Genomic DNA, 14,288 nt, shown 5'->3' with positions numbered 1-14,288 from the left:
ATGACTGTTAGGCTAGAGGCTTTGGATTTACCTTGAGCAGGGAGATAATATTTTGAAACAGTGAAGTAGAGGCACTATCATTTGACTTCACTGGCCAGCCCCGTCCAGCTCATCCTTCAGGTTTACACTTAGATGCCATTTCCCTTAGGAAGTCTTTCCCACTCCTAAAGTGCTAGGTTGGTACCCACAGTCCCGTGGCCTTGACCACACTGGACGGGAAATACCAGGATACATTTATGCCTCAGTGCCCCCACTGCTTTCCCCCACCACATCCCTATGCTTCCGCAGCCTCAGCTGTCCTTGAAACTTGAAATCAGTTCAACAGATAGGCTCTAGTGAATGTTATTTTTTCTAACTCATCTCGCCAGCAAAGGACACCTACAGAGATGTCCTCAGTCCTTCACTTCTATGTCCGTCCCTCTGGCCACGAGAGGGCAGCCTCTGAATATACTCAAAGGAAGCTGCAAGGGGAACTGCCAGAGCTGCAGGGTGTCCAGACCGAGCTGTGCTACAACGTGAACTGGACAGGTTGGGCCACTTACTGGATTCTTTGGGAGAGGTACCAAGTGCCAGGCACAGTGTCTCAAGGTGTCCTTGCCCTGTCTCCCTGCAGCTGAGTCCTCCCCGAGCGCCGAGGAGATGAAGAAGCTGACATGGCTGTTTGGCTGCCCCTTGTTATTGGACGATGTCGCTCAGGAGTCCTGGCTCCTTCCCGGCTCCACTGACCTGCTGCTGGAGGTCGGGCCCAGGCAAGTGTCTCAGCCTCGGGTAGCCCATCCCGTGGTCCAGAGCCCGTCAGCCTTTCCAAACACACTGCCACCCCTCCCACTTTCATTCCTCTTCCTCCTCTTGTGGTCCTTGGGAGACTTGTTTTCCCTTCATCCTACTCCCCGCCTAGAAAGCTGTGCAAATGCTTTCCCCATGTGGGAAGATACGTTTGAAGACTGAGCCAGCTGCCAGGCATGTTCTGGAAATATAACACGTTGTATTCTGGGAAGTTGAAATTGAAGTATTTTGTTGCTACAAGAACAGTTACGGTTTGATTTGAATGACCTTTGAAAGCAGGTTTCTTGGTGCCCAGGTCTGAGGCTGGAGGCCAGTGGTGTGGGCAGGTAGAGGTGGGAGATTGCCTGGACAGCAGTGAGCAGGATCCACCTTCTCAGCTGGGGCTCTAACCACCTGGTCCTAACCAATCCACAGGCTGAACTTCTCCACGCCAACATCCAGCAACATCGTGTCAGTGTGCCAGGCTGCGGGGCTGGGGGCCGTGGACCGCGTGGAGCCGACTCGACGCTACCTGCTCTCGGTGAGCTCATAGGCAGCCAGGTGGGGATCAGGAGGAGGAAGCGGGAGAGATTTTGGGTCCTAAACTCTAAGGAAACGATGAGAAGCAGGAGGAGGAGTTCCTGCTTTGACGCCTGCGCTGTTTGCAGGTTGTTCACTGCCTGAGGCCACCTGGTCAAGGAGTGAATAGGACAGAAACCCAGCCTGTGCTCCCCTTACTAATCTGTGCATGCTGACAGGGACTCGTGCCTGGAAGGAGCATCTTTTTCTAATCTGAACAAAGGTGCCAGAGAGGCTAGCAGTGGGCTGGTCCTGTGTGGCTTGGAGGACGAGGGTGGACCATTTTGTCCATTCTTCAACCCTGCACCCCTCGCCTTCTGTGTGTGTCTCCACCCCTAGTTTGCCCACCCGCCTTCGGCTGAGCTGGAGGCCATCGCCCTGGCTACCCTGCATGACCGGATGACGGAGCAGCACTTCCCCTGTCCCATCCAGAGCTTCTCCCTGGGGTGCATCCCAGCACCCCTCGGCGGCCCAATTGACATACTGGCCAAGGGCCGGGCTGCCCTGGAGAAAGCCAACCAGGAGCTAGGTGAGCAGGGGTCCCTGGAGGAAGGCCCAGGCCAGGCTAGTAGGGGTGCTGAGTCCCACAGTCAGCTCTTCTGGTGGTTGTCTCCTAGGTCTGGCCCTAGACTCCTGGGACCTGGATTTCTACACCAAGCGCTTCCAGGAGCTGCAGCGGAACCCCAGCACTGTGGAGGCCTTCGACTTGGCTCAGTCCAATAGGTGGGGAGGAATGGGGACATTCTGATGTCTGATCCCGTGGAGGTTGGAAGGAAAGACCACAGGGACTCTCCATGGCTCTCTCTTGGCCTAGGGGCTTCCCTGAGTCTGTATGAGTACCTGGGTTCCCCATCCATCCAGCAGTCTGCATTCACATCTTGGTTTTATCTTCACGCTGGATCTGGACCATCCACAATGACAGACTGTTGGAAGCTTATGACATCTGGAATCTATTTTGACCTGTGGCCGTAACTCTGCCGTTTATGCTGATGAGAAGACATGGCAAGGCCTGAGAAATGACCCATGTTTCCACCCTGCCTTTCCCTCCCCATGTCACCCCCTGCAGTGAGCACAGCCGACACTGGTTCTTCAAGGGCCGACTCCACATGGATGGGCAGGAGCTGGCACACTCGCTGTTTGAGTCCATCATGAGCACCCAGGCATCCTCGCACCCCAACAACGTCCTCAAATTCTGTGACAACAGCAGGTGGGCTGTGCCCTTAGCTGGGGTGACCTCAGACCCAGGGAATGGGAGGCCCCAGGCTCTGGTGGGGTAAGTGCAGATGCCAGGAAGGAAGTGAGACTCAGAACGGATGTGTCCACAGTGCAATCCAGGGGAAGGAAGTCCAATTCCTGCGTCCCGAGGACCCCTCACGGCCAAGCTGCTTCCGGCAACGTCAGGGGCTGAGACATGTCGTCTTCACGGCAGAGACCCACAACTTCCCCACGGGTGAGATGAGTCCCCAGGAGGGATAGGCAGGGTCAGAGTATAGGGTAGGGCAAAGGCCCCAGGCCCACCTGGGGACCAGCAGGTTGGCTGCCTGTCCTTATTTTCAGTGGGGTGGTCAGAGGTGGAGTTTGCCTTTTCAGTACCCGTACCCTCCCTCTCTCTTCACAGGAGTAGCCCCCTTCAGCGGTGCGACCACTGGCACAGGGGGCCGGATCCGAGATGTCCAGTGCACAGGCCGCGGGGCCCACGTGGTGGCTGGCACTGCTGGCTATTGCTTTGGAAACCTGCACATCCCAGGTCCCGTCTTTTTCCTCTCTACCCATCTCCCCTTCCAGATCCCTTGTCCTGGCAGGCACCGGACACTGTTGTCTCTTAGGTCAAAGGGTCATCATGGTTACCTTTTCTTGGGAGGGAGGGCTCTAGAGTAGCTGGCCTTTCGCCAACCATGGTTGTGAGGACAGTAGGCCAAGGAAGACCCAGATCTGGCTTTGCAGAACCACAATTTTCTTTATAAACTAGTATCTACTTAGCCAAAAAGAATTGAGGTACTGGGTTGGACTTACGGCCATCAACTGCCCCCAAAATCCAATTTTTTTGTTTTGTTTTGATGTGGACTATTTTTAAAGTCTCTATTGAATTTGTTTATTGCTTCTGCTTTTATCCTTTGGTTTTCTGACTGCGAGGCACGCGGGATCCTAGCTCCCCAACCAGGGATCGAACCCACACCCTCCCCCCCACCCCCCAACTGGAAGGGGAAGTCTTAACCACTGGACAGCCAGGGAAGTCCCCAAATCCAGTTTCTTGGAAAGTGTTAAGAACTCTGATCCCAAGAGTCAGACTCTTCCTGAAGGGCCCTGACTCCTCCATCTTCCATCTTTACAGTCCACCCATCTTTCTCCTTCCTGCCCAGGTTACAGTATGCCCTGGGAGGATCCAAGCTTCCAGTATCCTGGGAACTTTGCCCGACCCCTGGAGATTGCCATCGAGGCCAGTAATGGGGCTTCTGACTACGGCAACAAGTTTGGAGAACCAGTTCTGGCTGGTGAGGCTTGCAGGGGCATGGGGGATGACAGTCCCAGAGGCGGGGTGGGGTGAGGTGTGTGACCCAGTGAGCGCTGAGGAGCCTGGCTGACTAGACCCTGTCCCCTGTCCCTGTGCTGTCTACACTTCAGGCTTTGCCCGTTCCTTGGGCCTCCAGCTCCCAGATGGCCAGCGGCGTGAGTGGATCAAGCCCATCATGTTTAGTGGAGGCATTGGGTCCATGGAAGCTGAGCATGTGAGCAAGGAGCCCCCAGAGCCAGGTAAGAGCCCGCCACCTCGCTACCAGGTCCAACCAGCTTTCTCCCCAGCACGTGGCAGCCGCAGAAGTGGAATTTAGAGGAACTTCAGTGGTTTGTTTTTTACCTCCCAGCTCATGTTTCCTCTCCCCAGTACAGGCTTTTAAGGCAGGGCAGGGCTTTATGCCAGTGGGGCAGGCTCAGTCTGTGTGGCCTCTGTTTCTTCCCGGGTTGACTTCTGCATGGCAGGGGCCCACCCTGCTAAGTCAAGGCAGCCAGTGTTTATCCAGGGCCTGTTTTTATCTGCAAGCTCATTTCAATCGGTCAACATTTACTGAGTGCCCATCGGGTGCTGGGCACCATGCTAGGACCTGTGGTGGAATCTAGATAAAGGCCAGGTACCATTTATTGAATGGGTGACCCGTCACATGGCTCAGAATTTAAAAAGCAAAGAAAGGTTATACAGTGGAAACTCTCCTTCCCCTGACCTTCAGCCACCCAGTTTCCCTCCCTAGAGATAACCAATGTTAATTGGTTACTTTCGTACCCTACCAGAGGTTTTTCCTGCATACATAAACAGACCCATGTGTATATTTGCCCCCCTTTTTTAAACAAATAGCATGTGTGCACACCTTTTTTTTCTTTTTGGCCTCGCTGGGCAGCTTATGGGATTTTAGTTCCCCGACCAGGGATCGAACCCAGGGCCCCAGCAGTGAGAGCACCGAGTCCTAACCACTGGACCGCCAGGGAATTCCCCACCTATTTTTTTAATAACCATTTTATTAAGATGTAATTCATGTAACATAAAGTTTACCCTTGTAAAGTGTACAGGTCAGTGGTTTTAGTCTATTCACAAAGTTGTGCATCAATCACCACTAATTCCAGAACATTTTCATCATCCCAGAAAGAAACCCTGCACCCCTGAGCAGTCACTCCCCATGCCCCTTTCCTCGGCCTCTGGAAGCCAATAATCTACTTTCTGTCTCGATGAATTTCCCTGTTATAAATGTTGTGTCTGGCTTCTTTCACTTTGCGTGATGTCTTAAAGGTTCATTCATATTATAGTATGTATCAGTACTTCATTCCTTTTTATGGCTGAATAATATTCCGTCATGTTGCTATATCATTTTGTCTCTCCATTCCTTAGTTGGTAGACATTTGGGTTGTTTCTGCTTTTCGGCTATTATGAATCATGCGGCTATAAACATTTTATTTATTTATTTATTTATTTTTGGCTGCGTTGGGTCTTCGTTGCTGCGTGCGGGCTTTTCTCTAGTTGTGGTGCGCGGGCTTCTCATCGCAGTGGCTTCTCTTGTTGCGGAGCACGGGCTCTAAGCACATGGGCTTCAGTAGTTGTGGCTCACTGGCTCTAGAGCCCAGGCTCAGTAGTTGCGATGCACGGGCTTGGTTGCTCCGAGGCATGTGGGATCTTCCTGGACCAGGGCTCCTGCGTTGGCAGGCAGATTCTTAACCACTGCGCCACCAGGGAAGTCCTGCTATAAACATTTGTGTACAAGTTTTCCTATGTACTTACGTTCTGAGTTCTCTTGGGTAGGTAACTAGGAGTGGACTTGCTAGGTCACATGATAACTGTACTCAGTCTTTGAAAAAACTACCAGACTGTTTTCCAAAGCAGCTGCACCATTTTACATTCCCCTCAGCAGTGTGTGAAGGTTCTGATTTCTCCAGATCCTTGCCAACACTTATCTGTCTCTTTGATTATAGCCATCATAGTGGATGTGAAGTAGTATCTTATGGTGGTTTGGATTTGCATTTCCCTAATGACTCAGGATGTTAAGCATCTTTTCCTATGTTTCTTGGCTATCTGTATACCTTCCTTGGAGAAATATCTGTTCATGTCCTTTGCCCATTTTTAAATTGGGTTGTCTTTTTTTTTTGGAGTTTAAGTTAGAGTTCTTTGCATATTCTGGATACTAGCCCCTTATCTGATAGGTAAATGATTTGCAAATATTTTCTTCCATCCTGTGGGTTGTCTTTTTACTTTCTTCATGGTGTCCCCTGAAGCACAAATGTTTTTAATTTTGGTAAAGTATAATTTATCTGTATATTTTTTCTTTGTGGCTTCTGGCTTATATTGTCATGACTAAGAAACCACTGCCTAAGCCAGGGTCACCAAGATTGACTCATATATTCTCTTGTAATACTTTTATAGCTTTTAGCTTTTACATTTAGGTCTCTGATACATTTTGAATTTTTGTATATGGTATGAAGCAGGGATCCAACTTCCTTCTTTCACATGTGGATATCCAGTTGTTCTAACAATCCTTTTTGAAAAAAACTGTTCTTACCCCCATTGAATTGTTTTGGGACTCTTGCCAAAAATCAGTTGGCTATAAATGTTTGGGCTCATTTATGGACTCACAGTTCTATTCCAATGACCTATCTATCTACCTGTCTCCTGCTAGTAACACACTGTCTTGATTACTGTAGCTTCGCAGTAAGTTTAAAAGCAGAAAGTATGAGTCCTTCAATTTTGTTCTTCTTTTTCAAGATTGTTTTGGCTTTGTTCTAGGTCCCTCGAATTTCTATATAAATTTTAGGATCAGCTGGTCAGTTTCTTTGAAAAAGGTGGCTGATTGTGTTGACTCTGCAGTTCGCTTTGGGGAGTATTGCCATTGTAACAATATTAAGTCTTCCAATCTATAAGCATGAGATCTCTTTCAATTTATTTAGGCCTCCTAAGATATTTCCTAATTTTCAGTGTGTAAGTCTTAAGTATTTTATTCTTGTTGATGCTGTTCTAAGTGGGTAGGCATACTTCTGCACCTTGCTTTTTTTCAGCTTAGCAATATACTTGGAGATCATTTCATATTGATGAGATCAGATTACTTCATTATATTCATATGTAACTCTCTTTTTCGGGGGCAGTCCCTGGTGGTCCAGCGGTTAGGGCTCCGTGCTTTCACTGCTGAGGGCTTGGATTCAATCTCTGGCTGGGGAACTAAGATCCTACAAGCTGCACGGCATAGCCAAAAAAAAAAATTCTCTGTTTCAGTGGCTTAGTTTTTCATTATATGGCTTATACCATAATTTATTTAACCAGTTCTCTGTTGCTAGCATTTAGCTTATTTCTTGTCTTTGGTAATACAAATAATGCTGTCGTATTTAATTTTGTACGTAGGTGCTTTCTACCTGTGTGAATAAATCTGGAGGGTAAATTCCTCAAAGTGTATTTACCCAATCAAAGAATTTTGATTGCTCTCCTCTAATACCGGCTTCCCTTTATCCTCACACTGCTTCATTCTCACACGTCTGGTCACTTCCCGGGTGTTCCGATTCTGCCCTCCTTCCTTGCAGGCATGGACGTTGTGAAGGTTGGGGGTCCTGTCTACAGGATTGGAGTTGGGGGCGGAGCTGCTTCGTCCGTGCAGGCAAGTGCAAATAGCTCAGGTGCCAACTCCATGACATCTCTGGGCCCCATGCATGGGTGGGGTGTGAGCTCCCAGCCCCCCTGAGCTGAGATGTGCCATCTGTCCTCCCAGGTGCAGGGAGACAACGCCAGCGACCTGGACTTTGGGGCTGTGCAGCGGGGAGACCCGGAGATGGAACAGAAGATGAACCGTGTGATCCGGGCTTGTGTGGAGGCCCCCAGAGGAAACCCCATCTGCAGCCTTCATGACCAGGGCGCCGGTGGCAATGGTGAGAGGAGGGGTTGGGACGGAGGACCAGGCCTACCTGGTCTCCTGCCAGGTTCAGTTTGGGGAGAGGTATCGCGGATCTGCAACCAACCAGCTAGCTCTGGGCCCCACTCTGCACCCACTACACGTTCTGGACAGGCTCAGGGTTAGTTGCTGGAGAGGGTGCAGTAGTGGTTCAAACAGGGTTGCACAGAATTAGGGGCTCCTTTGGAGGCTGGGAACGGCCTTTTGTTTGCCCGGTACTGACCAGGGCCAGATGAGAGCCTCTCCCGGAAACCCTCTCACCAGGCAACGTCCTGAAGGAGCTGAGTGACCCAGCCGGAGCCGTCATTTATACCAGCCGCTTCCAGGTGGGTCTCCTCCCTGAAGTCTGATTGTCTCCCTGCCCCTGCCGGTCCCAGCTGGCCCCACCCATCTGTCCCCCACTCGCAGCAAAAACATGAGACTTGGGAGCGCCCGCTGACCCTTCCCTTTCGTCCTCCCCCATGGATGTGCAGCTCGGGGACCCGACCCTGAACGCCCTGGAAATCTGGGGGGCCGAGTACCAGGAGTCAAATGCACTTCTGCTGAGGCCCCCCGACCGGGACTTCCTGAGTCGTGTCAGCGCCCGGGAACGCTGCCCAGTTTGCTTTGTGGGCACCATCACGGGAGACAGGAGGGTGAGTTGGCTCAGGGAGTCGGTAACAGATGCTGTGCGTGGGCTTGAGCTGCCCAGGAGGGAGCGTGTCTCAGGAAACAGATGAGAGCATGGGCGCCGTGGGGACCAGCGTGGGGCCAGGGGGCTCAACAGGAGAAGCCAAGTCCGGTGGACGGAGCACCTCTGCCCGGCTTTCCAGAAGTGTTTATTCCCTGCTGGTGGTCATAGTCTCGTTCTCTCTGGGCGGTGTCCCTGTGGTCTACAGATAGTGCTGGTGGATGATCGGGAGTGTCTTGTGGGAAGAGATGGCCAGGGGGATGCCCCCCCAACACCTCCCCCGACCCCTGTGGACCTGGATCTGGACTGGGTGCTGGGCAAGATGCCCCGGAAGGTATATGGGGGGCGGGAGGTTTCTCCTTCTCTGGCCCAGCCCTTCAGACCGTCTGCCCTACACGTGCTTTGTCACCTGTGTGCCCAGCGCCTCCCCAGGCGCTCACACCACTGTTGCCACCTGTGTTGCAGGAGTTCTTCCTCCAGAGGAGTCTCCCCGTGCTGCGGCCCCTGGCCTTGCCCCCAGGGCTGAGCGTGCGCCAGGCCCTGGCACGGGTCCTCAGGCTGCCTGCGGTGGCCAGCAAGCGCTACCTCACCAGCAAGGTCTGCCCCGCCCCTTGCTCCGCCCCCTTGCTCCGCCCCCTCAGCCCTCTGCGCCCTTCCCTCTGCTCGCCCAGCCCAGGGGATGGCTGTGGGAGCCCACCCGGCCCGAGGGGGATGTGGCAGGGGCAGGGCAGCTACCCCGATGGCCTGAGCCCCTGCTGTCCACCCCGAGTCTTGTGTCCAGGGTGAGCCAGGCCTCCGTCCACCCCCTTGTCCCTGTCCCTTGGCCTCTTGCCAACTCCACCTGGTTCCGCAGGTGGACCGCTCCGTGGGCGGCCTGGTGGCACAGCAGCAGTGTGTGGGACCCCTGCAGACCCCTCTGGCAGACGTGGCAGTGGTGGCACTGAGTCACCAGGAGCTTGTAGGGGCTGCCACAGCCCTGGGAGAGCAGCCAGTCAAGAGTCTGCTGGACCCCAAGGTTGCTGCCCGGCTGGCCGTGGCCGAAGCCCTCACCAACCTGGTGTTTGCTCTGGTCACCGACCTCCCGGTGAGTCCCCTGCAGCTTCTGCCCTGGAGCCCCAGGCCTCTGGGACGCAGACGCAACCACCGCCTGCTCACCCCTCCGCCCGCAGCCTCTCCACACCGCCCTCCCTCCCTAACGCAAGTATCTGCCGCTTCCCAGGACGTGAAATGCAGCGGGAACTGGATGTGGGCGGCCAAGCTCCAGGGGGAGGGCGCGGCTCTGGCCGACGCCTGTGGGGCTGTGGCGGCTGTGATGGCGGCCCTGGGTGTGGCAGTGGACGGTGGCAAGGACTCCCTCAGCATGGCCGCCCGGGTTGGCGCTGAGACCGTGCGGGCTCCTGGTGAGCTCTGGGCGCCCAAGGGCGAGGGGCGGGTCTGTGGGCCGGGCTGCGCCTCACTCTCCACTCCTTGCTCTGCAGGGTCGCTGGTCATCTCAGCCTATGCTGTCTGTCCAGACATTACAGCCACTGTGACCCCAGACCTCAAGTGTCCCGGAGGGAGAGGTATGCGTTCTTCCCTCTCCTCGGTGCACTGTGGATTCACAGCCTGGTCCTTTGTTTGGGGTCTGCTTCGTGAGTGCTGGGCCCCCCCGTTCAGCACTGGGGCCGTGGTGCCTTCTGGGGCTGGTGGTCTGGGTGCCTCACCACATCCTGGGAACTTCAGCGAGCATGGCGGGAGGGGTTCTCCTGAGCCACCCATCTCCCCTCACCCCGCCCCTGTCTCCCCAGGCCACCTGCTCTACGTGCCTCTGAGTCCTGGGCACCATCGGCTCGGGGGCACAGCTCTGGCCCAGTGTTTCTCCCAGCTCGGTGAGCAGCCTCCTGATCTGGACCTTCCCGAGAACTTGGTGCGAGCCTTTGGCATCACCCAAGGGCTGCTGAAAGGTGAGTGAGGCCCTGGAGGAGACGGTGCCTGTGGCTGACATGGGGCAGGCACTGACCAGCTGAGCGTGTGAGGGTGGGCCAAGAGGGATCTGACGCCCTTCTCTCTGGTTCTCTGAGTGAGCCCACACTCTCGCCCCCGCCCTCTCCCGACTGCCCAGAAGGGGGGCGGGGCCGCCAGGTTTGGGTCCCAAGGCTGCCGAGCATTTTATTCCTTCCTCCAGACCGCCTCCTCTGCTCAGGCCACGATGTCAGTGACGGAGGTCTCATCACCTGCCTGCTGGAGATGGCCTTTGCTGGGAATTGTGGGATAGAGGTGGCCGTCCCTGCCCCTGGGGTCAATGGTGAGGAGCCTGAGGTCTAGATTCCAGCCTGGGCTGCCTGCCCCATCCTGCAGACCCCACGTCCTATTAAAGAGTAGAGTGTCCCCAACTCCTTTTCCCTTGAGTCCCTTGCTGTCTTTTCTGACCACTGAGCCAGGTGGCACCTCTGAAACCTCCTGCAGACCCTGCGGCCACATCCTTGGTCCTGCTTTCCCAGGCCTCACCCCATCCCTGACCCCTGCCTTCGTTCCTTTAGCCATAGCCACCTGACTCCACCTCTGAGTCCCTGGCAATACCCTAGTCACCTTGACCCCTCTGTTACTCTCCCAGCGCTGCCTGTACTGTTCGCTGAGGAGCCAGGCTTGGTGCTGGAGGTGCAAGAGCCAGACCTGGCCCAAGTGCTGACACGTTACCGGGAGGCTGGCCTCCACTGCCTGGAGCTGGGCCGCACGGGCAACGCCGGGCCCCACGCCATGGTGAGGAAGTGAGGAATGGCAGGCCTGCAGAGGGAAGGTCGTGGTTTGCCTCTGCCAGCCTTGGAGGGGGCCCAACGTGGACATCTTTGCTCTCAGCCCCTGAAAGATCTGCCCCCCTCTCTAGGTCCGGGTATCAGTGAACGGGGCTGTCGTTCTGGAAGAGCCCGTTGGGCAGCTACGAGCCCTCTGGGAGGAGACCAGTTTCCAGCTGGATCGGCTGCAGGCAGAGCCCAACTGTGTGGCCCAGGAAGAAGGGGGGCTGAGGGAGCGGACGGGGCCCACCTACTGCCTGCCCCCCACCTTTCCCAAAGCTTCTGTGCCTCATGAGCCTGGTGAGGGAATGTGTGTAGTGGCTTGGCTGCCCGGGCACTTTGGGGAGGAGCCCAAGGCTTGGACGTGGGGGCCTGCCCTGGACAAGGCATCTGGGGGGCTGGGGTGGGGGAGTAACCCTCTGGCACATGGACACTCCTTCTCCCCCCAGGTGGTCCCACCCCCCGAGTTGCCATCTTTCGAGAAGAAGGCAGTAACGGAGACCGGGAGATGGCCGATGCCTTCCACTTGGCTGGGTTTGAGGTGAGCAGGTTGCCTGGCAGAGCCGGGGCTGGGCTTTGGGCCATGGGCCCTCTGACACTTGCCCTCCCCCTCCTGCCAGGTGTGGGACGTGACCATGCAGGACCTCTGCTCTGGAGCAGTCAGGCTGGACATGTTCCAAGGCATGGCCTTCGTGGGCGGCTTCAGCTACGCCGACGTCCTGGGCTCTGCCAAAGGTGGGTGTGCGGCCCTGCCCGCTCGCTCCCCGCACGTTCCTAAAGACCTGCCTTAGCCCCCTTCTCCCTTGACTGAGAACTGGCCTCTCGCCTCCACGAGGCTGGCCAGGGGAGTGAGCGCGTTCATTCTGGGCCAGCCGCCAGCAGGCCTGCAGGTAGCTTTTTTTTTTCATTCATTCATTGACTGCATTGAGTTTTCGTTGCTGCGCGCGGGCTTTCTCTAGTTGAAGCGAACGGGGGCTACTCTTCATTGCATTGCGCAGGCTTCTCGTTGTGGTGGCTTCTCTTGATGTGGAGCACGGGCTCTAGGCACACGGGCTCAGTAATTGTGGCTCGCGGGCTCTAGAGCACAGGGTCAGTAGTTGTGGCGCACGGGCTTAGTTGCTCCGTGGCATGTGGGATCTTCCCGGACTAGGGCTCAAACCCGTGTCCCCTGCGTTGGCAGGCGGATTCTTAACCACTGCGCCACCAGGGAAGCCCCCTGCAGGTAGCTTGTGAGGCAGGTGGGCTGGGTGGCACCGTGCCAGCCCCGGGGGCATGTGCCCTGTCAGAAGTGGCAGCTGCTACTCAGCTCCAGCAGGCTATCCTGTCCGAAAGCAGGCTCGGCACAGCCAGATCTTTCTGTTTTTCAAGACAAGCCAGAAATCCTGATTAAATGTTAGGCAACTGAATAAAAATTTTTGAAAATGCTCTGCTGCCTAAGCAGAAAACTCGTCATGGGCCGTCTCAGGCCCAGGAGTTGGCAACATGTTTCAATCAGTTAAACCTGCTTTTTTTCCCTGGCGTTTGCCCTGAGCTCTGCAAAGGGGGGAGGTCCTGGGCGAGTGTAATGGGGCATGCTGGGATGGAAAGGCGACGGTCCCCCCTCATTCCGGCGCTCACCCCAGCCTCCTGTTCCCTCCTAGGGTGGGCAGCCGCGGTGACCTTTAACCCCCAGGCCGGGGCTGAGCTGAGGCGCTTCCGGCAGCGGCCAGACACCTTCAGCCTGGGCGTGTGTAACGGCTGCCAGCTGCTGGCCCTGCTGGGCTGGGTGGGAGGCAGTCCTGGTGACGAGGCGGCGGAGATGGGCCATGGGTCCTGGCCGGCCCGGCCCGGTCTCCTGCTGCGCCACAACCGGTCAGGGCGCTTCGAGTCGCGCTGGGCCAGCGTGCGAGTGGGGCCCGGGCCGGCCCTGATGCTGCGAGGGATGGAGGGTGCGGTGCTGCCCGTGTGGAGCGCCCACGGGGAAGGTCAGGCTATGGGGAGGCGGGGAGGGCCTGAGGGCAAGGGTGGGGGAGGACGCCAGGGAGCTCTGCTCTCATGTCCCTCTTCTGCCCCAGGTTACATGGCATTTTCTTCCCCGGAACTCCAAGCCCAGATTGAGGCCAGGGGCTTGGCTCCGCTGCACTGGGCAGACGATGACGGCAACCCCACGGAACAGTACCCCCTGAATCCCAACGGGTCCCCAGGGGGCGTGGCTGGCATCTGCTCCCCCGATGGCCGCCACCTGGCTCTCATGCCTCACCCTGAGCGATCTGTGAGGCCTTGGCAGTGGGCGTGGCGACCCCCTCCATTTGACACTCTGACCACCTCGCCCTGGCTCCAGCTCTTCATTAATGCCCGAAACTGGACCCGGGAAGGAGGCTGCTGAGCAGGCCGGGGAGACTCCCCTGGGCCCCGTGGTTTTCACCCACGGTGTCTTTAGAAGTACCTCATATTATTTCTGTATGTCTTGGACAGACAAGGACCAAAATGCCCAAAAAAACCTCGGCTGATTTTATGAATCTGTCTATGCCTTACGCTGTTGGATCTGTTTTCAGTTCTGTTCTAACACGTTTTGTCCTTTGTGGGCCCGGGAAGCAACATGCGGTTCAGAGAAAAGAGCCTGCGGTGGGAAGTTAGGATGCATGGGGGGAGGGGGTTCCACTGCCCCGCTTCCCTGCACCACATCACTCATGTCATTTATCTGAGCTCGGAGGGATGTCCTATGCCCCCCTTCCTCGTCGGGGTTTAAGGGAATGGGGGCGGACAAAAGCAAGCAAGTCAGGACCTCAGTGTGCTCATCTGGAAAACAGCAGAAGCTTCCTGGATTCTTTCTATTTTTATTTTATTTTTTAAATTTTAGATGATAGAGAATTTTAATTAAATTGGCATAGTTAAGACCAAAAAGATAAAGTGGACATCGTCAGTGTATCTTCAGCCCTTGCTTTAACAGGCAAATGAACACAACTTGAAACACAGGTGAATTTTGCTCATCTATGAGACAGTGAAGGGAGCTTCTCAGTATTTAAATATATTAATATAACCAGTTATAGAAATCTAAATATAAAACCAATCTCCTATAGGGTTTGAGAAGGCATTCACCATATCCCTGAAAAG

The 14,288-nt window shown here is 55.3% G+C and overlaps 1 protein-coding gene across 1 annotated transcript; it reads left to right on the top strand.

Annotated features, from left to right (window-relative positions):
* The first annotated feature begins 368 nt into the window (after positions 1 to 368).
* On the top strand, positions 369 to 13,693 carry PFAS (phosphoribosylformylglycinamidine synthase). The gene is made up of 27 exons (XM_079724759.1): positions 369 to 528; positions 614 to 749; positions 1,201 to 1,306; positions 1,684 to 1,873; positions 1,962 to 2,067; positions 2,411 to 2,551; positions 2,670 to 2,794; positions 2,963 to 3,091; positions 3,705 to 3,836; positions 3,967 to 4,095; positions 7,390 to 7,463; positions 7,575 to 7,731; positions 8,019 to 8,080; positions 8,228 to 8,389; positions 8,633 to 8,758; positions 8,890 to 9,021; positions 9,278 to 9,508; positions 9,644 to 9,824; positions 9,903 to 9,986; positions 10,212 to 10,367; positions 10,589 to 10,708; positions 11,018 to 11,163; positions 11,288 to 11,495; positions 11,645 to 11,736; positions 11,816 to 11,930; positions 12,836 to 13,159; positions 13,250 to 13,693. Exons 1-27 carry the CDS (start codon positions 387 to 389, stop codon positions 13,558 to 13,560), a joined length of 4,017 nt encoding a protein of 1,338 aa, XP_079580885.1. The 5' UTR covers positions 369 to 386; the 3' UTR covers positions 13,561 to 13,693.
* The last annotated feature ends 595 nt before the right edge of the window (positions 13,694 to 14,288 follow it).

Source organism: Hyperoodon ampullatus (genome assembly GCF_949752795.1).
Source record: "Hyperoodon ampullatus genome assembly, chromosome: 19".
Lineage (NCBI taxonomy): Eukaryota > Metazoa > Chordata > Mammalia > Artiodactyla > Ziphiidae > Hyperoodon > Hyperoodon ampullatus.
Note: the sequence above shows the minus strand (reverse complement) of the source record. Positions and strands in the feature narration are given on the sequence as shown.